Source organism: Balaenoptera acutorostrata, chromosome 2 (assembly GCF_949987535.1).
Source record: "Balaenoptera acutorostrata chromosome 2, mBalAcu1.1, whole genome shotgun sequence".
Lineage (NCBI taxonomy): Eukaryota > Metazoa > Chordata > Mammalia > Artiodactyla > Balaenopteridae > Balaenoptera > Balaenoptera acutorostrata.
This window is the reverse complement of record NC_080065.1, coordinates 95,284,856-95,311,147: the sequence shown is the minus strand read 5'-3', so window position 1 is coordinate 95,311,147 and position 26,292 is coordinate 95,284,856. Positions and strand designations below refer to the sequence as shown.

Here is a 26,292-nt window from a genome sequence, read left to right as displayed (position 1 = left end):
AAAGCAACTTCCCCCAGATCGCCTAGCTAGGAAGTGGCAGAGCTAGGATTTCAGAGCTCACAACTTTGCCACACATGGTTTTGCAGACAAACTGAGGTGATAAATCAAGTAAATTGGCCCAGAGGAGAAGTTAATAAAGAAGACGGCCAAAAAACAGAGGCCTTTCCTAGTCACTCAACATATTACCCTGACCCCAATAGGTCATCCTTGCTGGCTGGGACATGTTAATACCAAATAAGAAAGATGCCCCATCTTCAACACTCGGGGAATTAAAGGGTTTGAAGGCAGCTTTATCAACATCAGACACTTTCTTCGGCCATAATTACATGTTTGTCCTGACAGCATTTTCATTAGCAACTCAGAAGCCCCAAATGAGAAACAGTCTTAAAAGTCACTCTATCATACCAGAAGGCATACTGCTTTCTGCCCTATCCGTACAGCAAGGCATCCTGAAAAAAGGGGATCCCAGTTTTAGTTTAAATCTACCCACTGGAAGTAAAAGCTCCTGTCCTGCGGTCCAACTCGCCTATTTCCCCCCTCCTCACTGTTAACCCCCTATTAATAATCAGCCCAGGCAGAGCAGCCCTGCACTATCTCATTCCCACAGTACTCCTATTCCACGCTCACTCTCATCCAAACACATCATCAAAAGTGCCCCCAGTCAAGCATGAAAATAAATTAGGTTTTGGTTTAACCAGGATTAGATTCCCAGCACCAAGAAATAAAGTAACAGTTATCTAATCTAACAGGCCAGCCTCAGACTTCCTGGCTACTCTCCACAGGTCCCTGTTGCCAAAGCCCTCTCCTAAAAATCCCCTTTAAATACTGTGAAATCACCACATGTCGGTGGAGCAATGTAACTCTTCAAGTGCCATGAACGTAACTCTTAACTCTGGTGCCTGCCTAACCTTGCTCGAGATCATCTAGTCTGTCTACAGCGAGAGCTGCTGGCTGCTAGCCTGTGAAATGAGCACTTGCCCCACCATGCGTCAGGAAGTTACTTCTTCCTGGACACCGTGGAGGAAGGAGTCCTCCTGGGCTTGGGCAAGCCCATTTGTTTTCCGTGGAGAAGCAGTGCATGTTCATGCCTCATTTTACACTCACTGTAATTCCGTCTGGAAATAGCCAGTGGCTGTGCAAAGCTCCAACCACAGAGAAAATCAGACCTGGACAAAGGAGAAAAGGGACAGGGACTTGATATCCAAAATATATGAAGAATATATTTTGCAACAATAAAAGATTCCTAAACAACTGGATTAAAATTGGACACGGACTTGAATAGACATTTCTCTGACGATGATAGGGCCAATAAGCACATGAAAAGAGGCTCAATATCAGTGATCATTAGGGCAATGCAAAGAGAAACCACAATTAGATACCACCTCATACCCATTATGATGGCTATTATTTAAAAAGCAAAATAAAACAGAAAAGCAGTGTTGGCAAGGATGTGGAGAAGTTGGAACCTCTGTGCATTGCTGGTGGGAATGATGTAAAGTGGAACAGCCTCTATGGAAAATGGTATGGCAATTCCCCCAAAAATTAAACACAGAATTAACCACATGCTCTAGCAATCACACTTCTGGGTATGTATCCAAAATAAATGAAAGCAGGGACTCAAACAAATATTTGCACACCCATATGCATCACAGAATTATTCACAATAGCCAAAAAGTAGAGGCAACCCAAGTGTCCATTGACAGATGAATGGATAAACATAATATAGACACACAGTGGATTAGCATTCAGCCATATAAAGGAAGTTCTGACACATGCTACAGTATCAATGAACCTTGAAGACATTATGCTAAAGGAAATAAACCAGTCATGAAGGGATATTTTATGATTACACTCACATGAGGTATCAAGATTAGTCAAATTCATAGTGGGGCAGAAAGTAGAATGGTAGTTTCCAGGGGCAGGGGAGGAGGGAAACAGGGAGTTAGTGTTTAATGGGTACAGAGTTTCAGTTGCGAAAGATGAAAAAATGCTGTACACGGATGGTGATGATGGTTGTACAATAATGTGAATGTACTTAATGCTACAGAACTGTACCCCTAAAATGGTTAAGACTGTTCATTTTATGTTACGTATATTTTACCACAATTTTTTTAAAAAAGGACAGAAGGGCGCAGACTATTACAATATACCCAAAAATCACAGAGCTAAAAATAAATTCTTCCAATTATTTTAACAGTGTCATTAGTAGTAATGTCCTATGTATATGAGAATACTGAAGAATTAGGGCTTCCACCTTTTAAAATAATTACAGACTGTTATAAAACACATACTTTAAAACAAATCCTGTGATATAGAAACTGAGGCAGTTGAGGTAGAAGAGGAAAAATTATCCCTGAGAGTTAAGGAAAAAAATCTGAGTTCTACACTTCCCCCTCTGCTGCTAGCCAGCCTTCTTTATGCCTCAGTTTCCTCATCAGTCGTGCAAATGGTTTGGATAAAATAAACTGCAAATCAAAGAATAGCTTAATAGCATCTCACCCAACAGAATTAGACAATCTCCCTTGTCTAATTCCAAGCTTACCTGGAATCTTTCTGGTCATAATCTGACTGCCAAATACCTTTTCAATAGGAAAAAAAGGTCTCAGCATTCCAGGTTCCTTGGAGCTATATTGGTTATAAATCAATAAACTGATACAAAAGCTCATTAAAAAATAAAATCAGTGATTATAAATAGAGGAAGGAAATTGGTCCAAGTGAGAGTGGGAAACAGAGCTCAGTTTTCCTAATTCCGAACCCACCTATATTCTACATCATCGGCATCCATCAACACTGAACCATCCATCAGGGAAGGGAAGGCGGTTTTCAAATCCTTCTTGGCCAGTGGCCACATCACTTAGTTCTATAAACCATTCCTTTTAAGGGGAAAATACACTCACATACCCTGAAGATGTCCAAAAATAATTATAGTTTGTTTTTAATGCATATAACAATTATTTCTGCTTGTAGAAAATGACACCATTTGAAAGTTTGGGACTATGCACAGGCTTTAAGAGTGAAAGAAACAAAAGGAGAAGCATCTGACTGATCACTCTACCCTTTTCTTTCATTGGCTTTTGGGACACAACTTTCCGGGCCTTTTCTTTGCTAGCTCCTCCTCTTTCCAAGGATATCTCCCTGCCCCTGCCCCACAATAAAATACACACACACACACACACACACACATATACATACATGAAAAGGATTTTAAAAAATCAATTCAGGCATATTTTCAAATCATTCCAGAGAAATCCAGATTCTTCTCCAAAGCCTACAAGAATACAGGTGATCTAGCCAGAACTGTTTTCTCTGACCTCACCTCCTTCCGCTCTCCCCTTGCTCACTGCACTCCCAGCCACGCCTCCTCCTTGCTGACACACACCATGCATGCTCTGGCCTCTGACCTTGACCCTTATCAGTCCCGCTGCCTGAAATGATCATCCTCATCTTTGCATGGCTCTATCCCTCCTTGCATTCAGGTCTCAGTTCAAAGATTCCTGCAGACAGGTCTCCCCTGATCAGTATAATAGCATCCCTCCCTCCTTCATTCCTCCCTCCTCCTCTTCATCACCACTGGATCCCTTCAACACCATCACCTCTTCATCACCACCACATACATCTGTCACGTGTATTGTCTGTCTCCCTCTAGAATGTAGTATCCATTACAACAGGGACTACATCAGTTTTGTTTCTGTATCCCCACACCTAAGAACAGCACCTGGCATACAGAAGGCACACAGTGTTTGTTGAACAGAAAAATGACCTAGGAATAGAGAGTAACTTACAGTAATAATGACCAAACTAAATTTCCTCAAATGTGTCCTTTAACCAAAATATGTAAGTGGTCAATCCAACACATCTGTCACACTATAATGGCAACTGCTGTTTGGTCCAACAAGTAAATTTGAAGTTTGTGGTCGCCCTATGTCACATATTGACTAGGTACTGGCAATACTGTGATGCGTTTCACTCTGTCCCTGCCTTCAAAGATCGCATGGTCTCCCTGGGAGGCTGTGGATAATTAAAGTAAGTGTTGTGAACACAGGATGAGGGAAGGACAACTAACCTGGGAGGTTGGGAGGGACCCAGGCAGAAGCAAGAAGTCATCGCAAGTGTGCCACGTATTCTATGGACAAGTCCACACAACCCACAGGAAACAGGGACAAGCAACTCCATTGCTTTTCTAATTGACAGGCAATCTTTTTTCACGTTGGCGTTCTTCCCTTGACAACTACTTCAATATTTCTCACAAATCCAGCTGGAGTCGTTCACTGACATGCACGCACACTGAGGCTTTGTGAAACTTTCTGTTCTCAGGTGATGGAACACCACAGCCTTTGGCTTAAGATGCATTTGCATCTCGGGCCCCATATGTCCCATCATGTGTTCCAAGCACTGATCAAACCTCCTGACAAGCAATCTGCCTCAAAATATCCCACCAGCCAAGGCATTGAGTAGCTTTATCCTACGATTTTTCCAGCCCAACAGACTTTGATTGCTATTTACAAAGTTAACAACCCTAACCTACAGCTTTTTGCATGACAAGTAGAAACAACAGCTGCTAATGCTGAATTTTTTTTTTCCTAAATTGTCTCAAAGTTTAACTTCTCTGAGTTTCAAAAATATCTTGAAAGACTTACATATATAAAGTGCTTTATAGCCTCAGTCACTCCTTATGATAGTGCAAACCTTCCAAAAGGTGGCTTCTATTCCCCCATGAATTAATTTTGGCTGTTTCTGTTCAGCAAGAGAAAAAGGACATTTGCTAGAAAGAGAGGACAGCTTTGTGGTCCCAGTAAATATTTACTCTATAAATTGAACTTCTTTTTATCTGCATAATCCAGGTTATTCTCTTCTTGTTTCTTTCAAGAATGAAAGATGGCCACTGCTAGGAATTTGGATGTGGTTGGGGGAGATGAGAAAATAGCTGCAAATAATTTATCTCTGCCATGCCACCCCCTCGCAGATGTAAAAATCCACATCCTAACTACTATCAATTTTCTGTGTCTTTTTTTAGCTTGTCTGATTCTGTAATCCCGCCAACATAAACCTCTTTCCCAGAATCTGGAGATTACTTAAAACATAATCTTGGTTTTCTGAAATTTGATTCCTTGGATCAAAACCTAAATTTGAAATCTTTGTTCATCAACAACTTCTTAATCTTTCCGTAAATGCAGTTTTTATTTTCCAGTTACAGTCTGGCTTTGGAGGAAGTCTTCCACATGACATGCACTGGGTAAATTAGCTTCAGGCAGCTGTTAAAACAGCACCTTGAGTTTATTTCCTGAGTATCACCATCATATTCCCTACTCTGGATGGGTGTCTCCACTCAAAGTTCTGGCACCTCAAATCTGGTAGCCACAGTCCTGTAAATAATTCATCAACATGAAAAGTCTTGGGATTAATTTTAAAACTTCCTGCCTGGACAAAGCACTTCTTCAGAATCAAGGTTCTCTGTCTGCTTTCAGGTCTGTGGCCATCTCAGTTCCTGATCTCCGGCCTGGTCTTTGACTAACCTCCTCCCCTCACATCCCACTGCTCCTTCCCCTGTTTCTTGACTACCACCTGGTTCCTGCCATGCTTGATCTACTGGCCCCGCCCACTGGGCTCCACTCAGGGTCTTGCCCGTCCTTTCAGCACCTGCTTCCTCAGGACCAGGCCACCAGCAGCTGCCTTGCCACACAGCCCTGGCCGACCACTTCACCGGCTTTTTCATCAAACTCAGCGCTCTGCAGCCCCACAGTAATTTAGCCAACCGCCGTAGAAGCCTAGAGCCCCACCTGCAGGGGTAAGAGAACCCTAATTCTTGTCACAGAGGAAATCTTATTCTCATCTGGCACCTCAAATACTGTAGCACTAATTCCTCAGACGCCTCAGAGCACACAGGCAGTGGGACAGAGGTCGTGGCGCCTCTATCTCCCTTGAAGTAAGTGGGAACAGAAGGAAGCCCTTCCTGGATGATGACTGCCCGATTCCTTATTAACAAATCTGCTCTAGAAAATCAATGTCTACAATCCTTCAGCCACTTGAAGGTGACAGCAGTGAGCATATTCATACCACTCTTATCAAAAACATTTATCTGGGTATCGTATAGAGATTACAATACAAATCAACTTAAACAGGCTTATTAGCTAGAATACTCCCTCCTAGAAATATGTGATCAAAAGGTGAGAGCACAGAAATGACTCTTCTAGGAATTCAGTCTGAAGAAAGATCCTTAGCAATAAAAAAATTCATGTGGGAAGATTTCAGCATTATTTCTAATTGCCAAATATTGCAGGCCTAAATATCTAGACAGAGAAGTCCAGTTGAATAAACTACAGTATGTTTACCAAATGAAGTACTATGAAGTTGTAATTGAGAATAAAGAAAATTATGAACTAAAAAAAAAAAAAAAAAAAAAAGCTGAGAGCAGTAACAGGAACTAACGAAAGGAAACAGTGGAGGAATGGCTGACTCTGGAGAAAGACTACCTGGCCTCAAATCTTGAGGTCACCATTAATAGTCTGTGCAACCTTGGTAAGGGTTTTCACCTCTTTATGCCTTAATTTCTCCACCTGTAACATGGGCATAACAGCATGTATCTCATAGAGTTTTTGATAATTAAGCATGTCAATACCTGGGAAATGCTTAGAATATGTTAGTTATTACAAACCACTAAATTAACAGCTAAAATGACAAAATAAAATGACAAAAACTACTGCCAGCCATTGGGAATTAAGAGATCAGGGTTTTAGACATGGCTCTTGTTTTGTGGCTTCTGGAGTAGATTAAAAATGGTTGCAAATTCTTTATCACATCTCCCTTGAAGAGGTGGGATCCATTTCTTCACCCCTTTGAATCTGGGCTAAGCATATAGCTGTTTTAACCAACAGAACACACAGACATGACCCTGTGCCAATTTCAGTCCTACGTTTTAAAAGAACTGGCAGCTTCCACCTCCTCCTTGGAACCCAGCTGCCATGCTGAGAGGAAACCCAAGCAGTACCTGGGCAGGCCCGTGTAGAAGAGAAGTGAGGTGATCTCCCAGTCCACAGCCAGCACCTGCTTGCCAACCATGGGACTAAGCCATTTTGGAAGTGGATCGTCTAGCTGGGGTCACAGACACAAATCTTCCCACCCTCAGCTCTGCCCCAAACTGCGAAACCATGACCAAATAAGATTGTTATTTTAAGCCTCTAAATTTGGGGGACAGTTTGTTACACAGCCATTGATAGCCAAAAAAGCCTCAGACCAAGCACTTAAATCACTTTCTCAAATTTGATGTTTATAAAAAGGGAAAGGGAGAGAAGAGGCAAGGTGTTCATTCAAACATATGTAGAACACCTACTATGTGCCAGCCTCTGTGACAGGCTGTGACACTGTTATTCTGGTGCTTATGGTCTGTGTCTAAGACAGACATTAAACAACTCATTACAATGAAGCGTGATTCCATAAGGACAGAGGAGTATAAAGAAGTAGAAATGGGTGTGGGAATACCAGGTGATCTCAGTCTCTGCCAACCCTGATCTTTTGTAACTTCATGGTTTAGAGCAAGTACATCTGTGAGACGGCCACTTAAAGACAGTCATACAAGATAATCTATCTAGAGAACAATCTTCTCCTATATAAATCCACTTCTTAGAGTATCAACGAAGATGTGGGTTTCAGTAGCTACACAACAAGTGAATGGTGAAAGCATGAAAAGTCGCCTCTATAGCCTGCATTCAGGAGTGGAATAATCTTATGAAAGAGGCTTTGAATAAGAAAGGACAGAGTAAGGAAAATATGATTTTCTGGGGCAACAGAGGTTTCAAAGTAAATAGTGATGGGAGAATTTTACCTATTCATTGCTTAATGTTTAAAAAGCAAAGGATATACGTTGATTGCTTTGGACAAGAGGTTTTAGTTATTCCCAGGAAAGAACAAACCCTTAAATATAAACTTTTAGTTTGCTACATAAATAGGCAGCTGTCTACCAGGCAAGCAGATCCGGTCCACAGCTATTTTGTGAAGATGAGTAAATTCAAGTCATACCCTCATAACGCTGCGCCTTAAGACATCTTCCTAAGGTCTGAATTATTCTAAGAACCAAGAAATGTGATTGTGACAGTAAAATAAGGTTCAACTACATACTGGTCCCACAAGTTTTACCAAGACAAACAGAACTAACTTCTGACGGAAAACGCATGGCAACGAGGAAAAAGATTTAGTGGCCTTCCCTTGACACGGTTTGGGAGAATTTAATCTAACGCTGCTGAAAGTGTGTCCACTCAGCTTCTTGATCATGGGGGAGGGAGCCTGAAAGTCAAACATTTAATTGTCTAAGTACTTTTGATTTGGCTGATGTTGAAGTCCTTTCTTAACCTCACATTAGGAAAAGAAAAATACCCTTTGAGTCTTTGATAGGGAGAGCTATTAGCCAAGAAAAAAGAAAAGCCAGTTCATGCTTCTCAAATTTTCCTTTTGTAGTACTGTTGTCAATGCTGAGGACTAGTTCACTTTGGTTAAAGTGTGTAGACCTGATAAACTCATTTGTGGTCATTGATAAAAATATTTTGAATGTCCATAGGTAGAAACAATTTTACTGTCTGTTATAATCATCTCACAGGATCTTAAACAGCTGTTGTTCAAAATAAAGACACAAAAGGAACCCATTCATGAATTTCCTGTTTTTCCATTTTAAAGCCCTCAAACATACCGTGAACACGTCATGCGCAACACCCAGCTAGGTCTCCTGATCATGTATCCCTCACACCTAAATCCCTCCGGCCTTTCGTGCACCCAAGCATTCCCGGAGCGCTGCAGGCGGAGCTCAGCACCTCAACTGCTGACCAAAGCTGGCTGCTTTCAAGAATAGGACAAGCAGATTACAACAAGAAATTGATTCCAGTCACTCCCCCTTGTTTAGGATGTTATGGCGTCAGTGTCAACAGTATTGTCAAAGAGTCAATGACTCCTGTGGCGAGAGAGCCCTTGTAGAAGGGGTAAGCTCACAAGTCAACACCAGTGAGAGAGGACTCTGGTTTATGATACCCAGGATAACGCTAGGCCCTTTCACAATTCTTCCTGCCCCTGAAACGCCTGGTGAGCATCAGGTTGAATCTGACCCTACGGTGACCTCCAGACAGCTTTGAGGCTCCTGAGCACCAATAAGAGATATGGCACCAAAGGGGGTTTTTATTAGCTCTGCTTTCAGGTGAGAAGGAGGAACCGACCACGAAAAGAGAATGGCAACTTTGCCCCCCAGGACATTAAAGTAAAACCAGTGTTTAAGAGAAAAATTACAGTGAAAAGAAGAAACTCTACATCATAGACCTTATGTGAGAAATACAAATTAACTGTATTCAGATCTATGGATTCATAGGGATACTGCCCTATGGATATTATAGAAAAGGCAAATGCTACAACTGTTGCCCATGATGAAGTGAACTGAGATTTAGGGTCCACAAGGTATGAATCACACATCTCCCCTTTGCTTACAAATTCTCTTTACATATACCCTAATTGAAAATATGTAAAAAACTAAAAATAACTATCCTTATACTCCACTGCAATTACTCAATCTGCAGGGAAACTCAAGACTGGGGGGGATGGAGTGGCAACTAAATCACTGAACCTAGAAAGAAGGCTGGAAGAGGGCAAGAGGCAGAAAATGTGGTGAAGGACATGGTTGGGGCAGAAACTTGTTTACTTTCTTAGGGACAAAACTATGTCCTATAATGCTCTAGTACTACAGCTCCAACTAAAGCAGGTGTCACGAAACACCCTCAGCTCTTTCACCTGGCCACAAGTTTCCAAGGAACACTTAAGGAGTGGATAAAACCAGGCAAGTAATGGAGAGTTTTAGTTCCCACCTGAGTTTCACAGATACTCTCAGCTAATCTAATGCGCCCACTGACTGTGCCAGTACTCTTCAAGTCAATCCTGGCCTCCTCTCTCTCTCTTCAGCCTTCTAGCCACCTTCATCCTAAATCTGTGATTCATTTTTGAGCAAAGGTACCTGAATAGCACACTTCAGGTGACAGAGAGTTAAAGCTGCCACATAGAAACAATGTGAAGGACCTGGCAGAGACTCTGCAAGATACGTGCCTTTAGTTTCTTATTCTTAAACGTCCTTAGAAGTCAAAGGCTTCTCCTAGCAGTGTTATTAATGGAGTAGGGTCGTGGGTTCTGTTTTAGATCTGAAACCTCTCCCTGCATGTGAAATTGGCAAAAATCACTTAGGTCTCTGAGCCTCTTCCCCAACCTCCCGTTTTTAAGTGAAGCCCTCACTCTTAGCATGTCTCCAGCTTTCTACATCACAGGGAAAACCACAGGGATTAGGAAATGCCTCTACCTCATTTGACCAACGTCTCAAAATGCTGTCTCAAACTGGAGCAGGGAAGGCTCAGCACCAAGACACTTAGAGCACCAGGCAGGGGCTGACTGTATTGACTGCTGGATACCAGCCACAGACCTGCTCAGATTTCCCCCATCTACACCCTCCTCGCTTCCCCAGCACCAGCCCTCACCCCTCAAAGAGGGCTCCATCCTTTCCTTTTCCCTTCACTGTCGGTCATCTGACATCACCTCCATCTGCCTTCTGCTGTCTTTATACGGTGCCTTTTCTCTCTTCAGCCACACTCAAGAAGCACAGACCACGTTGCCCCATGAACAGCTCAGCAATGAGGCGAAGAGGAAAACCCACAGCCACCAAGCCTCCTGCTGCAGACAGATTTCCTCCTCTTCAGAGCGTCGTTCTGTGGGTTTCCCATCACACTTTTCAGGTATTCAAAGCCTGCGGGGTGGGGTGGGGGGGTGGGAGAATGTGCCAGAGGCATCCCTACGGTCATCAAAAAAGGTGGCCTCCAGCATCTGACCACTCATATACTTGCATACCGTCTGATGTCGCCTTAATCTCAAAGCTGGTCCCCAGCGCTCAAGTGGATTTGCTACTGTGAGAGCCAGGAACTGCAAGTGCGCTTGCCTCTAAGACTCAGGAGTCCAGTCCCGGGCAGGAAATAAAGTTCTAAACCGCTTTGATGTGCTTCCTCTCCACTCTCCTCCCCAACGCGGGTCATTCGTCTCAGCCAAGGAAAGACCACCTTGCCTGAACTGAACCAAACGCATCACACGTGGGACCCTGCGGCCGACTCAGTACTCCAATGAGCTCCCCGGCCCCACCAAATTACTTACCATCAGATTAAGCTCAGCTGGGATCCCCATGTATTTTGCTGATTACGAAAGGTTATGTGGTACATACATTGGAGGAAGGGGGGGTGGGAATGGACAGGGGACCCAGACCACGGAGAGTAAAACGCTTTGGCGACGCGGTGAGAGCTTGTTTCTTTTTTAAGCCACTCGTCTCAGACTGAAATATCAAGCCAGTTCAGGTCATTTCCTGAGTAGCACAACAAGTTAAAACAAGATCCAGAAAATCTATTTATCTTTAATTGTGCTGCCTCCAGACTGGGAGCGCGAGGCGGGTGGCGTGTAGAAAAGCGGGCGACGGGGAGGGAGGGGGATTTGTCGCAAAGCAAATGCCTAAGAAACCAGAGCTCCCGACCTCAGCTGTTTCTTACCTCACTCAGCTCGGCCGAGCTGTCGTTTCCATATTTCATGGCAACTCCAGAATTCATGACTGCACTTTTCAGAGCCGAGCTCCTCCTCCTCCAGGTCTCGGAGCTGACGAGTTGGGGTTAGCAGGCTGGATATCCACTGCTTGGTCCCCTCTGGCACATTTTAGTCTAGACAGCCATCTTCACCCAGGACAGTGGTGAAGCCCACACGAAGGATGCAGGCACTCCGAAAAGGAACAGAGCCGGCTCGCGTTTCACGGACGAGCCATTGCTGCAGAAGGCTGGGCGGCGAGGCGCGCTCGCAGCGGCCGGGCCGGCGCGGGGACCCGAGGCAGTGCCGCGCTCAGCGCCGCCTCGCGTCTCCTACGGTGCCTCTGCGCCCCCCATGACCAGGCTGGAGGGCAACCCCGGCAGGATCCGGCCTCCCTGGAGGGCTTCCCGAAGAAACCAGGGCGGCGGGGCGAGGAAAATCCGCGTCTCGGTTTCCGGGGAGGGAAAGCAAACTAAGAGAGCGCCGGAGCGCGGCTGCACTTCACGCTGAAGTTTCCCGTTTGAATCCTCGGGAGTTGTAAGTGCTCTCTGATTGAATACAGCTGTCTAGCTGCTGGCTACGGGGTGAGCGGAGGAGGCGGGGCCAGAAAGAGAAATGGCGGGGGGAGGGGGGGAGGGAGGAGGCCGAGCAGAGGAGACCTCGCCGGGAGAGCAGGCATCCTTCCAGCTCCCTGCGATAGTAACTACAGGACCCACGTCCAGGAGGAGAGAAGAAACAGGAAGAGCCACCTGAGTAATTGTGCAGAAAAAGTAAAAAACAAAACCAAAAAAACTTCCCTCCTAGTAGCCACTTTCCATAATTTAAGAAGGTCAAGACAAATCTGAACACTGTACATCAGGCAGCGCTGTGCACTTCTCATGGTACATTAAGATTTTACAAGATTGTGGGGCGGTCATTTTCCCTGATCAGTCTAAAGTCGACACTGAGGGTGTAAATTCACCGTCAAACTCCCCCCACCCACACCCCGGGCAGATTACAATTTCTGCATGTTCTTAATAAAGATTAAGATGCTCCATCACATGAAAGGCCCACATGTCCCATCCTCTCAAACCCTCAGTCCTTAAAAATATTACATTTTCCCATCCACTTCAACCCTCAGACCTTCCTTAGAAATCTTACAGCTCATCTGAGCAGAGCTAGATTTGTATTTCTGGGGTTTGGAGTATGAATCAGGAAAGATTCAAGAGGCTGTTAAATTCAGTGGACTCCTGGAATCAGAGCTCCCCTGCAGCCTTGAGTTTCCCTGCGGTAAAAAACATCCCTCTGTGTGTGACAGGGTGGGAAGAGAGAGCTAGAATTTTTCCCTCCATAAAGGTTAAAGTCCCTCTGAACTTGAGATGCACTGAAAAATATTCTGATCCTTTAACAGTAGGTCTGCAGGATTGCTTTAAAGGCCTCATCAGTCACTTTCTACACAATGGGAACAAAATGTCTCCATCCCCAATGACAGACCTTGGCACTTCCTGAAGCCTTCTATGAAAAAGCCATTAATTTCCAAGGCTGCTTTTTTTTTTTTTTTTAAGAAGTAGGGTATTTATTTTCCTCTTTAAGAAGAAGGAAAAAGCTTGACCATTTGCATAGATCTTCTTACTCGTATGCCTTCCTGTTGAGTTCATTCATTATCTGATGAAGGCTCTACTGGGATGAGGAAGAGTTGGCAGCTTTTATGGAGCACCGGTCCCAAGTTCTGGGGCACTGCCAGACTAGAGCACATTAGGAGAAGCTCTTCAGCATGGGGAGGGTTTGGGAAGCCACATTATTTTACTTATTTAATTCATTAAAAACTGTTGAGAACTGTGTGCTTGAAGATGGAGATGGTGGTGAAAGAATATAAAAATACAAAGAAGACTCAAGCATCAATCCTGCCCATAAGGTGTTTATAGTCTCATAAACAGAAATGACTAGTCTAAATATAAATGGATACTTGCCATAAAAGCAGAACAAATGAAGACCTACAGCAGTTCAGAGGTGGGAAACAGGATTTTGGCTGGGTTGGGTGGGAGGAGAAGACTGTGAAGGACTCTTAGAAGAGGCAGCATGGGTTGATATTTGAAGAATGGCTGAGCCCAGCAGAGATGGGCAGTGAGGAGAAGGTATCCCATGATGTGGGCCCACTGTGAGAGAAAGTGTGGATGGAGACTGGAATGTGCAAAGGATGCATGGGGAATGGGAGATACTCCATTCTGGAATGGAACCTGGATTAGATAAGTGAGTTGAAGCCAGATCATGGACAGTTTTGAGTGCCAGGCTAAAGAAATGGGCCTTCCGATTGGCAATGGGAAAAAAAAAAGCCTCTAAAGGTTTTCAAGCAAAGAAATAATAGTATCAGAGCTGTGCTTTTTTAGACATTCCAGTGGATTTGTATCACACTCATGAGTAACTAACATGAAGTCAAGTAGACTAGTGTTGAGTGTGATTCTGGTGTTTAAAGAAACATATTTTTCATACTAGATGGCCCTTAAAAACCAAGCAGATGACTTCATCTGGTGTTCAACCAAAAGAAAAGTGATCTGTTCCAAGAGTGGAGGAAAAATTGGCAGTACTGAACTTATTAAGAAGCAATATGTCTGCAGATTCTACTTTATGGACAGTATAAGGCATTTTCAAGAGCCGTGTTGACTATATGGGATTTTCTTCTTAAACAATGACTTTAATACTTAATCCCCACATAAGCTGGAACTCCACTACAATCTGGCATCTAAATGTGGTAAACTGGAAGTAGGAAATGGACATGCCAATTGGACTATCCCAACAATCCAGCAAGAGGCTAAAAAGGCCTGAATTGAGTTGGGACAATGGAAAAGAACCAGAGGTTTGTTTAAGATGTAAGAGATTCTAATAGAAAGATAGTAAACAGAAACTGTAGTGGAAAGAGGAGAGCTTAAAAATGACTTGTAGATCTAGAACTTGACTGACTGGGGTTTTTGACAATGTTCTCAATAAAAATACGTATTCCAGAGAAGAAATAGGTTAAGGAGGAAACTACATTTGGGATATCTTAAGTTTGAAGTGGCATCTTTGTAAGTTTGAGGCATATTAGAGTGGAAATGTTTAGAAGGAAGCTTGAGATGGAGCTATAAAGGCAAGTCAAGGTTGTGATGGAGATGGAGGTTTGGGGTAAGTCCTATTAGAATTATAAATAAAACCATGGAAACAGGTAAGGTTGCCAAAGAAGATAGGACAGAGAAAAGAGAAGTGCTCTTAGGACATTATCTTAAGGAACATCTTTTTCATGGAGGGAAAAGAATAAAAGAAGAAATGGTAGGAAAGTCCAGGTAAAGAAACAGGAAGATAACCAGGAAGACTCTGAGTCTGGGAGCCTAAGGGAGATGTCAAGACAGAAGGGAAAGCATCAATATTACATGCTATAGAGGGGGGAGAAGCCTGAAGACTGATAAAAGAGCACCTCTAAGACATCAATGTCCTTCAAAGATAAATCTCTACACAAGGAATGAAGAGGAACTAGGGTTAGTAACCATGTACTACTCTTTCCATAAATTTGATGGTGACTGCAAATTGAGAGATGGGAGAGTTTCTTCAGGTAGGTAAGCAATGTTGAGTAGAGGGTAGACTGAGCATATTTGTAGTCTGGGGCTAAAGGAAAACCTGGAGATACAGAGGAAAGGAAGACGGAGCAAAGTTCTTGAAAAAGGAGGGAAGGAAAGGGCCAAGGACAAAAATAATGAGCTTAGCTTTGGAGTAGGCTTGGAGAGGAGGAGAATTCAGATGCTCCTTCCAAGGAGGCCAGGAATAGTTGGGAGAGCTGGAGAATTTATAGACTAGTAAAGAGAAGACTTCAGAGATAGACGGTAACTAACAGCATTTGTTTGAAGAGCCATCCAACTTCCTCTGTGTGATTGTGGAGGGGTAATGAAGACTAATGAGAACTTGTCATCAAATTTTAACTTAGTAACAGGAAGACCACAGAACTATCTGTCAGTGCAAGGAGAACAGAGTAGTTGTGATTCCCCTCCCCTGAAATTGTTCAAGCAGAGGTTCAAGGCTGGCGGGACACACCGAAAGCCAGTGGTATAGAGAGTAGAGCTTCATGCAATCAGGGAGAGTCCAAATCAGTTTTCTTCCAATCTAAGATTCCATGAAACGAAGATTTTTTTTTTTGCATAGTTTAAATGTTTTGTGGTTTTTTTCCACCTCTTAGTTAGTTAGGAATTAGGCTGGGAATATCTACTATCAAGAAAGCTAAGATATTGCAGTAGACAAGAATGAAACTGGGTCAATGTCCTAAGTACGTTAGGAATGCAAGGAGCCCCTCAGCATGTCGTGTCAGCACAGCAAAGGAGAATGAAAACCCACGTGCATTTCCAATATAATGAGAAAGAGGTCGCAAGATTAGTGCTCACTGTAGTTTACCAAGTATATAACTGCATGCCTGCAAATCCTTTCATACTGTGGCTGCCTCAGCATGACCCCTCTAGAAGAGCTTCTCCAAGTTCTGCTTCAGCAGAGCACAAGCCCCTGTCCACAGAGGTGTGGACCGGAAGTGGCAGGGGAATTTATCAAGATGTGGGAGCAGGTCGGGTGAAGGAGGAAAACCTGTCTTCCAATTGGGCAATGACCTGGGTTCCCCTTATTTCTGGCCTTGTCTTCCCAAGAGGCTAATCTCTTCGCATCTGGTTTCTGGGAGAAGAAGAGGAGGCAGCGGTAGTTCCAGGAGCATTTCTGGGAAAGCAGAAGTTGCAGTTTGCATGAGTGGATGGGTCTGTGCACCGATCACATGCCGTAGCGCACTGGCATTGCCTTTCTGCTGTCAAGGGCAGGCTGGCCCCTCTATGTATGGCTGCTGACCTCAGCGAATTTCTACACAGTAGGGATTCTATTCCAGGTCTTCTCTGTACCCTACATTGGTAATGAACATCAGATTCACTGAAGCAATCTTGGGTAAAAGTCTTGAACCTCCGGCATTAAGGAAATTGAACTTTGGGGCTGGTTGACCTAAGCCCTCGTCTCCACCCCTAGGGGGTCCAAGCCAGCCTTGCCCATCACATGAGTCCACTGTGCTGAGTCACACTGTCCTCCTCCAGCCCACACAAGGAAACAAACTCCAAAATTGCCCCCTTCCCCCTTGACTCTCTTAAGCTAAACCCAACTTAGATACCTCAGATTTAAGGAAAAAAGCAGCCTGGTTAAGCTACTTCACACGAAGGTGAAAAATACTCATAATCTTCTCAACCAAGCCCAAAGTATTTGCATTGTAAAAGAGGATGCTTTGAAATAGTGCGAAATTGGTGGGATTTCCTGAAGAAGAAAGTGACTTTTCAGAGGAAAGGGGGATTTCAGAACCCTGTGGAGATGCAGGAAGTCCCAATCCTCTGAGTCCTTGAGAGTCATAAAAGTCAGGGAGCCCTCAAAGTACACACTCAAAAGAATTTCCTGCCCTAAATCTATAAGCCCACCCCCATAAGTCCAGAAATGCTCTCCGTAACCCAACTCCTGTGGCCGTCTGTTCAGGCACCAAGCCAGGTGCGGAAAGCCAGGACTAAGTCCCTGGCTGTGAGCCACCAGCCAGCCTCAGTGGCCTACCCTATCAGACATCATTTGCTCCAGGTGCCACAACATAAAGCATTCAGGAAGCATTGCCCTAGACGAGCTTGGCCTTGGTCTCCGTGTCCTCAGAGAACAATGTTAAAAACAATCACCTAGCTCGTCCCTGGGTTCCACTTACATCGGTGAGGATGTGCAGCAAGTTTGCGGTGTTGATTCAAAAAAGAAAAGCACCCACTGTGTGCCAGGCATCGTGCTGTGCCTTGGGATTCAGTGGTGTATGGGACAGGAAAAATCCTTGCTCTTACAAAGCTAGCATTCTTGGTGGAAAATGATTAATAAACAAATAAAGAAGATAGTTACAGTTTGTGATGGATGCTATAAAGGAATTAAACAGGAGCTATGATGAGGGAGAGCAGGCCTCTTAAATGAAGCAGTCAGAGAAGGCCTTGATGAGATGACATTTCAGCATGAAGGTCAAGAAGGAGCCCACTAGGCAGAAAGTGGGGGAAGATGGCTAGGCAGAAGGATAAGCAAGTGCAAAAATCCTGGGGCAGAAAAGGGCTTGACCCTTTCCCATAAACTTCAAGTTTTTAATTTAATTTAAATTTCAACAAAAAAGTAGACACTATGATGGAACATGACGAAAAAATGATGGAGGAACCCATGCAGTGTGTGTGTGTTGGCCATAGATTTCATTCTGCGTGCATAAAGATGCCACAGGAAGACTTTAAGCAGGGCAGAGATATGATCCAATTTATGTTTTTAAAAAGTAAATCTAGGGACTTTCCTGGTGGTCCAGTGATTAAGACTTCACCTTCCAGTACAGGGGGTGTGGGTTCCATCCCTGGTTGGGGAGTTAAGATCCCACATGCCTCGTGGCCAAAAAACCAAAACATAACCAACAGCAGCAATATTGTAACAAATTCAATAGAAGACTTTAAAAATGGTCCACGTCAAAAAAAAAACTTAAAAAAAAAGGTAAATCTATTCCTATACTAACTTTACCACTAAGTAACCTAAAAAGTAGACAAAAGAAAGTTCCTCATTTAGATGAGTATTCCCGCAAATAAATGAAGAATTGATACAATTAGAATATCCCTATTTTGCAACCTCTAATGAATTAATAGATTTAGGCATAAAGCACAATGGCTACTAACATCACAAAAAGACATGCAATTAAACACATGACTCCTGATGGAAGAATACAATACCACCTATGAAGCCATTTTAGCAGTTTTTAACATTAAGGAACATGTTACATTAGCCACAGAGATGCAATCAGCAAAATCTAGACTATAACTCTACAGGGCAAACAATCTGGTTTTTTAAACATGTAAATTGAAAGGGGGAGAAAAAAGCATGTGAAGGAGTGAGATATCAATGGAAGGAGAACCCCAGAGACATATCAGCCAGTTGCAATATGTGCTCCTTATTGGGATCTTGATTCAAATAAACTGACTGTAAAAAATTATGATACTTTATGAGACATTCAGAAATATACTTTTTGAATATTTGATGCTATTTTAAATTATTAATGTTTAAGGATATGTTAATGGCCTTGTGCTTATTTATAGATATATATTGAAATATTTAGGGGTGAAATGATATGATGTCTGGGATTTGTGTCAAAATCCTAGAGGAGTCAAGGAAATCAATGGGGTTTTCAATGAAACAGACTGCCATGAATTGATAATTGCTAAAGCTGGGTGACAGGTGTAGCTTATGCTACTCTCTGTCCACTTGTGTATGTTTGAGAATCTTCATAATAAAAAGCCAAAAAAGGACAATTTTACCTTTATGTAAAGAATGGGTTGTAGCATCATAAATGTAGTAGAGCAAGGAAACTTGTTAAAAGCTATTACAGTTGTAAGAAGATGCCTGTGGCTTGAAACTCAGTAAAATCAATGAAGACAGTAAGAAATGGATGAACTTGAGATATATTATTTAGGTAAAACTGACCCGAACTTGGTGAATAATTGGATGTAGGTAATGAGACAGAGAGAGGAATCAGGATGACCATCAGTTTTGGGGTTGAACAATTGGGTGTGGGGAAGGACTGGGTTTGGGGGAATCAATGCTTCCAATTTAGACACATTAAATTGGAGATTCCTATTTGACATTTAAGAGGATGCCAACAGCAGTTGGATAGATGAATTTGGGGTTCAGGGGAGAGTCAGGCTAGACAAATGGATTTGGAAGTCATCAGCATATAGATTATAGTTGATGTTGAAAGCCACAAGAACACATGAGGTCACCTAGGGAGAGAGTGAGTAAAAAGATGCAGTCCCAGGACTTATCATTGAGATGCTCCAATATTTCCAGAGGATAGAGGAAGAGAATCCAGGAAGGATGATCAAGAAAAATTAACCAGTGACAAAGAGCAAAACTGAAGATATGACATCATAGATACCAAGAGACCAGTGTGTCAAGGAGAGTTGCAACCTATGTAGAATGCTGCTGAGAGTTCAAGAAAGTGACAACAAAGAAGTGTCCTTTGGTAATGGAGTGTCCTTTGACAACAAAGAAGTGTCTATAGTTGCAACCTATGTGGAATGCTGCTGAGAGTTCAAAAAAGTGACAACAAAGAAGTGTCCTTTGCCAAGTGTCCTTTGGCAACCTATGTGGAATGCTGCTGAGAGTTCAAGAAAGTGACAACAAAGAAGTGTCCTTTGGTAATGGAGATTACTGGGGACCTTGAGAGGAGCAATTTCATTAAGTGGTGGCGATGGAGAGAAGCTAGATTAGTTTGGATTGAATTGTGACTAGGAAGTGAAAAAGTTGAAAGAGTACATGGGGGTAACTTTTGAGAAGCATGTTGCCCAAAGCCTTACTACTACTGAACAATCTGATGAGAGCTTGAACCAGTGCTAACTTCTACTTCTGAACTTTTCTCCCTTTACTATGCCCCTTCAGTCAAGTTATCTTGGAATCCCTTGGCTGGGATTAGAGACTCTGAGTTGTTAGCACAGTGGACCCCTCCCTAAACTGATAACTGTTCCATCATGCTGGGTCTTCACCTTACTGTTTATGAAATCAGCTATACCACTTTTAGACCCAATGACTTACTGCTGTGAAATAGATGGACTGCAGTAGATAATCTGGTTCATCTGTGTTTGAAATTTGCTAAGAAAAGCCCACACACCTATGGTCAATTAATCTTCGACAAAGTAGCCAAGAATATACAATGGGAAAAAGACAGTCTCTTCAGCAAGTGGTGCTGGGAAAGTTGGAGAGCCGCATGTAAATCAATGAAGTTAGAACACACCCTCACACCATACACAAAAATAAACTCAAAATGGCTTAAAGACTTAAACATAAGACATGACACCATAAAAATCCTAGAAGAGATCTTAGGCAAAACATTCTTTGACATAAATCATACCAAAGTTTAGGTTAGTCTTCCCAGGCAATAGAAATAAAAACAAAAATAAACAAATGGGACCTAATCAAACTTATAAGCTTTTGTACAGCAAAGGAAACCATAAACAAAATGAAAAGATAACCTACAGTCTGGGAGAAAATATTTGCAAACAGTACGACTGACAAGGGCTTAATTTCCAAAATATACAAACAGCTTTTCAACTCAATAAAACAAACAACCCAATAAAAAATTGGGCAGAAAACCTAAATAGATATTTCTCCAAAGAAGACATACAGATGGCCAATGGGCACATGAAAAGATGCTCAGCATTGCTAATTATTAGAGAAATGCAAATCAAAACTAAAATGGGTATCACCTCACACCAGTCAGAATGGCCATCATTAAAAAGTCTACAAATAACAAATGCTGGAGAGGGTGTAGAGAAAAGGGAACCCTCTTGCACTGTTGGTGGGAATGTAAATTGATACAGCCACTATGGAGAACAGTATGGAGGTTCCTCAAAAAACTAAAAATAGAATTACCATATGATCCAGCAATCCCACTTCTGGGCATATATCCAGACAAAACTATAATTCAAAAAGATACATGCACCCCTATGTTCATAGCAGCACTATTCACAATAGCCAAAACATGGAAACAACCTAAATGTCCATTGACAGGTGAATGGATAAAGAAGATATGGTATATACATACAATGGAATACTACTCAGCCATAAGAAAGAATGAAATAATGCCATTTGCAGCAACATAGATAGAACTAGAGATTATCATACTAAGTGAAGTAAGTCAGAAAGAGGAAGACAAGTACCATATGATATCACTTACATGTGGAATCTAAAATATGACACAAATGAACATATGTGAGAAACAGAAACAGATTCACAGACAGAGAGAACAGACTTGTAGTTGCCAAAGGGGAGGGGAGGTGGGGGATGGATGGAGTGGGAGTTGGGGATTAGCAGATGCAAACTATTATATATAGAACAGATAAACAACAAGGTCCTACTGTATAGCACAGGGAAGTATATTCAATATCATCCTGTGATAAATCGTAACGGAAAAGAACATAAAAAAGAATGTATATATATGTATAACGGAGTCACTTAGCTGTACAGCAGAAATTAACACAACATTGTAAATCAACTATACTTCAATTAAAAAAAAGAAAAAAATTTGCTAAGAAAGGAAATACTTGAAAACTATTTCCAGATTAAACCTCACACATAGAACAAACAAAAATCCAGCCTTCTCAACTGCAAATATAACTCAAGCACAGAAAGCACCCCTGTGGTGTGTGTCATCTCATTAATTACATTCGTGGACTGTCTCACACCCGCCTAGGCATTCTACTAACCTAGAATCATTTGGCATCAAGATCCCTGACATCATCAGTGGGGAATTCCTAGTTGAGATTCACAGCCACATGCATGCATCATGTGATGCTTCAAAAACTTCTTCGCTGTCTGATAAGATGTTTTGGAGTCCAAAACTTAGTATCTGTGTCATCTTGCCTTAAATATTCAGAATATTTTTAAAAAATCTTTACTTATTTGTTAAGTTTCTTTAAACTATATCAAATTCTCTATGGAAAGGAAAAATAATCAGGGGAGATTAGGGATTTGGAAATCCAAGGAAGTAAAAAAAAAGTCTTAAATCCTCCCAGGAGTACTTGCATATGGCCAGTCTCCTGGAGAGGAAAAAGAAAAAGAGATGCATGAAAATAGATGTAGTAAAATTTGGAGAAGTTGCTTAAATTAAATGAATTCCAAATGCCTGCCACTGTTATTTCTGGAGCTCTTTGGGAGGCTAAAACAACATCATTCCATTTCTCTTTTAGCTAGAATACGTTGCAGCAGCTGCCCAGAAGGGACAAAGAGAGAATTAATATAATATAATGTCTCACAGACCTAATGACAAAGGAGGCAGTTCGCCTGGCATCATACCAAGCTGACAGATGAAGACGGAAGATCTGAGAGACAGGCTGGGGAAAGCCATCACCCTGGACTTGGAGTCCACCGAGTGCCCCTGGCTGGGCGCTTTGGTAGAGATTTCCTACAGGGACACTCTGAGCCATGAGGAACAGGCTCTGCCTGTCTTCATAAGTCACCTTCCCTCTCCCAGCCATCCTCAATTGTTCTGCACAAGTGCCATGTGAGCTCAAACTTTCCCTTCAGAGCGAATGCTCTTTAACTGGCATGTCCAGCCATGACCCTTACTTGTACTCCAGTTCATGTTTTTTCATGTGACTACCAGACACTTTTAAGTCTTGTCATCACCATAAAGCATGTCTAAAACTAAACTTGTCATGTTCCACCAAAACCCAGGTTAAATTTCAGCTTGCGCATTTCTGTAAATAGAATCACAGTTTCCAGTCAAATAACTCTGGAGTCATTTTCAATTCCCTTCTCCTTCATCTCCTCTTCCAGGCATTTAGCCCTTTCTCCACTTGCTCTCTACTTTTCCTGATAGCAGCATCTTCCAGGCCTTATCTTTTTTTTGGGGGGGGGGGCACGCCGTGCAGCTTGCAGGATCTTAGTTCCCCGACCAGGGACTGAACCCAGGCCCAGGCAATGAAAGCGCTGAGTCCTTACCAGCAGAGAATTCCCAGGCCTTGTCTTTTTATACATTGCTAACTGCACTTAATGATATGACTCAACTCCAAGTCATTCTGCATACTCTAGCCCAGCTATTTTTCTCCAAAATACAGCTTTCTTTCATGTCATTGTACAAGGAAATCTTTTTAAAGATATTTTATAAGCTTTATTGAAATACAATTCATATACCATAAAATTCACCTTTTAACATGTACAATTCCGTGGTTTTTAGTAATATTCACAGAGTTGTGCAACCATCACCACTATCTACTTTAGAACATTTTCATCACCCCTCCCCCAAAGAAATCTATAGTCTTTAGTCATCATTCTCCATTTATCCCAACCACCAATTTACTTTGTGTCTGTATGGATTTGCCCATTCTGGACAATTCATACAAATAAAATAAAACAACATGTCCCACCTTATATCTGTCTTCTTTCACTTAGCATAATAATTTTCAAGGTTCAACCATACTGTAGTATGTATCAGTATTTCATTCCTTTTTATTGCCAAATAATATTCCATTGTACGGTTATACCACATTTTGTTTATCCATTCATCAGTTGATGGATATTTGTTTACATTTTTTTGGCTATTATGAATAACGTAGCCGTGAACACCTGTGAGCAGGTTTTTATATACATATGTTTTCAGTTCTCTTGGGTATATGCCTAGGGATGGAACTGCTTGGTAATTTGGTAACTCTATGTCTAACATTTTGAGGAACTACCAAATTGTTTCCTAAATGGCTGCACCACTTCACATTCCCACCAACAATACATGTATGTTTCAATTTCTCTACATCCTTGCCTACACTTACTGTCTGTGTTTTGATCTTTCTCTTCTCCAAAATCCTTCAGCATTTCTGGCCTTGATGGCTCCATTAAAGGCTAAGCTGTATGATGGTGAACTCAATTAAGTAAAAGGAAAACCAGGACTCATATGGCTGTGTCAGTATTAGAAAATGGAAACAATTCTGTTCCAGTCAGTAGATAACCACTGCCCCAAACCAGAGGGTGCCCATTCCCTGACCACTCGCTGCCCAGGCTGCCCCATTCCTACCTCTAAAAACCCTCAGACCTTTCCACAGTTTAGCAGCCATAGGACTAACACTTGGCACAATCAAGGGCTCTAGAACCTTTCTGCATTGCTATGGCTGGTCCCCATTGTCAGGTATTTTGAATATCACCCCTGGAGAAAAGAGGTCATATTTCTTAAATGAAGACAGAATCAAAGAATAAAGTTATTATAGATACCCAATTACATGGTTCCATTAAACAATTATCATACTCTTAAAGGATTTCCTAACAGCATTTGAATCAGTATTCCCCAACCCCTTTACCACTCTCTGAATATGAAACCCACTGAATGTTCCACAGTCTTGACAATGCCAATCTCCCTTTCCAGCACAAGTCCCTTCCTGCTTGTGTTTCATTCCTGTACTGATCTTTTTAAGATTTCATGTTCCAGAACTAACCAAAATATCTGACTTATTTTCCCAGTTATTAGGAACACAGCTCTTTGAATCATCATCAGGCTCCTCTTGGCCCTCAGAGCCTGTTCTGTGGAAGTCTATGGCACGTGAGAAGGTGTGCAAAGACCACTGTCCACACTAATGAAAACTACCCTTATTTTTCCCTCACAACCAAAATATTAAGATTTTTACCCCTTTCTTCACACAGCTGATGTTTAACTCTTTTCATTTCAAATTATTTTGCACACACCATTATCTGGCACCAATGATAGAGAGGGAAATGAATCTCATGGGACATGAAAGCTAACCCTAAGATGCAAACACTTGTTATTTGGAGGAATTTGGAAATCTGAAGAGCAAGAAATGGATAACAATTTTAAGCTAATTTCTTTTACTTTTCTTAAGGCAGGAACCTACTTCAAAAATGAACATTCCTCTAGAGTCTTGAGACAGTGGCCTCAAATTAATGCCTTTTCATATTCGAGAAATATTTGGTTATCAACTACAACATTCACGCATCTTGCTAGGTACTAGCAATATAAGGGTGAAGAAAAACAGATGCCATCGTTGCCCTCAGTTGATCCTAGAGTCACATTGTGGTAGAACACAAAGATGGCCCCATCTTCACAACTCCTTGGAAACATGTCTTTGTCTGCAACTTTGCAGTGCCCTCCCACTCTGATTCTGGACTTGTCCACGTGACTTAACTTGGGCCACTAGAATACGCCAGAAGTAATGGTGTGCCTGTGCCACCTCAAGAGGCCATTCGTGTCTCCTCTTGAGCATCTGCCACTAACAGGTGATCCCTGAGGCAGCCTTCTGGAGGATGACAGACATGTGAGCTGTTGTCCCAGTCACCCAAACTGAGGCTTAGATCAGCAGTCAGCCAGCTGATCCCCAGATATTTGAGCTAGCCCGGCCTCTACAGCCAAGAGCAACAGTTGCCCTGCCAACCTGCAGCTGACCCCAAATACACGAGCAATAAACACTTACTGTCGAGTGCCAATGAGATTTTGTGGTATTTCATTACACAGCATTATGTGGCAACAGATAACTGATATATCACTTAATCATAAAAATCAACATAAGGGACTTCCCTGGTGGTCCAGTGGTAAAGAATCCACCTTTCAATGCAGGGGACAAGGGTTCAATCCCTGGTCAGGGAACTAAGATCCCACATGCCACAGGGGCAACTAAGCCCGGGTGCCACAACTACTGAGCCCGCGCACCTCAACTAGAGAGCCTGTGTGCCACAAACTACAGAGCCCATGTGCTCTGGAGCCCACGCGCCATAACCAGAGAGAGAAAACCTGCGGGCCGCAACTAGATAGAAGCCTGCGCACCACACTGAAGAGCCGGCATGCTGCAACTAAGAGCCGGCACAGCCAAAATAAATAAATAAATAAATTTTAAAAATGAACATAAACTCACAAGCTGCAGTATGTGCTCTTGAGGCAGGAGATAAATGCGCCCCAGGCTGAGCAGCTGGAGTTTGTCCCCTATGGACAGATACTCCAAGAAGAAGAGGAGGAGGAGCTAAGCCCTGCCCAGATAAGAGACCACATATTTCTCATTCTCAAGGTCAAGGAGACCTTCCCAACTACACATGTGCAGAAAGGCTCCTTGGAGGTCAAAAAGGGAATGATGTCAACCTACCCATAGGCCTCTTCACTAGAATCCATCTTGGCTAAGAGCTGTGTGCGCACACATGGGAGGACCCTGAGATGAGCCAAATATGGACTCAGAA

General features: G+C 42.5%; 1 protein-coding gene across 2 annotated transcripts in view; it reads right to left on the bottom strand.

The window, feature by feature from the left end:
- MCC (MCC regulator of WNT signaling pathway) overlaps positions 1–26,292 on the bottom strand; it is a 430,278-nt gene that overhangs the window by 266,686 nt on the left and 137,300 nt on the right. Inside the window, exon 1 of one of the 2 annotated variants that reach the window (XM_007192097.3) lies at positions 11,541–12,124. The exons of the other annotated variant lie outside the window; for it this stretch is intronic. Within the exon in view, the coding sequence (XP_007192159.2) occupies positions 11,541–11,597 (57 nt within the window). The 5' untranslated portion in view covers positions 11,598–12,124. Of the gene's footprint in view, positions 1–11,540; positions 12,125–26,292 lie in introns of those variants that run through there. 2 annotated transcript variants of the gene reach the window in all.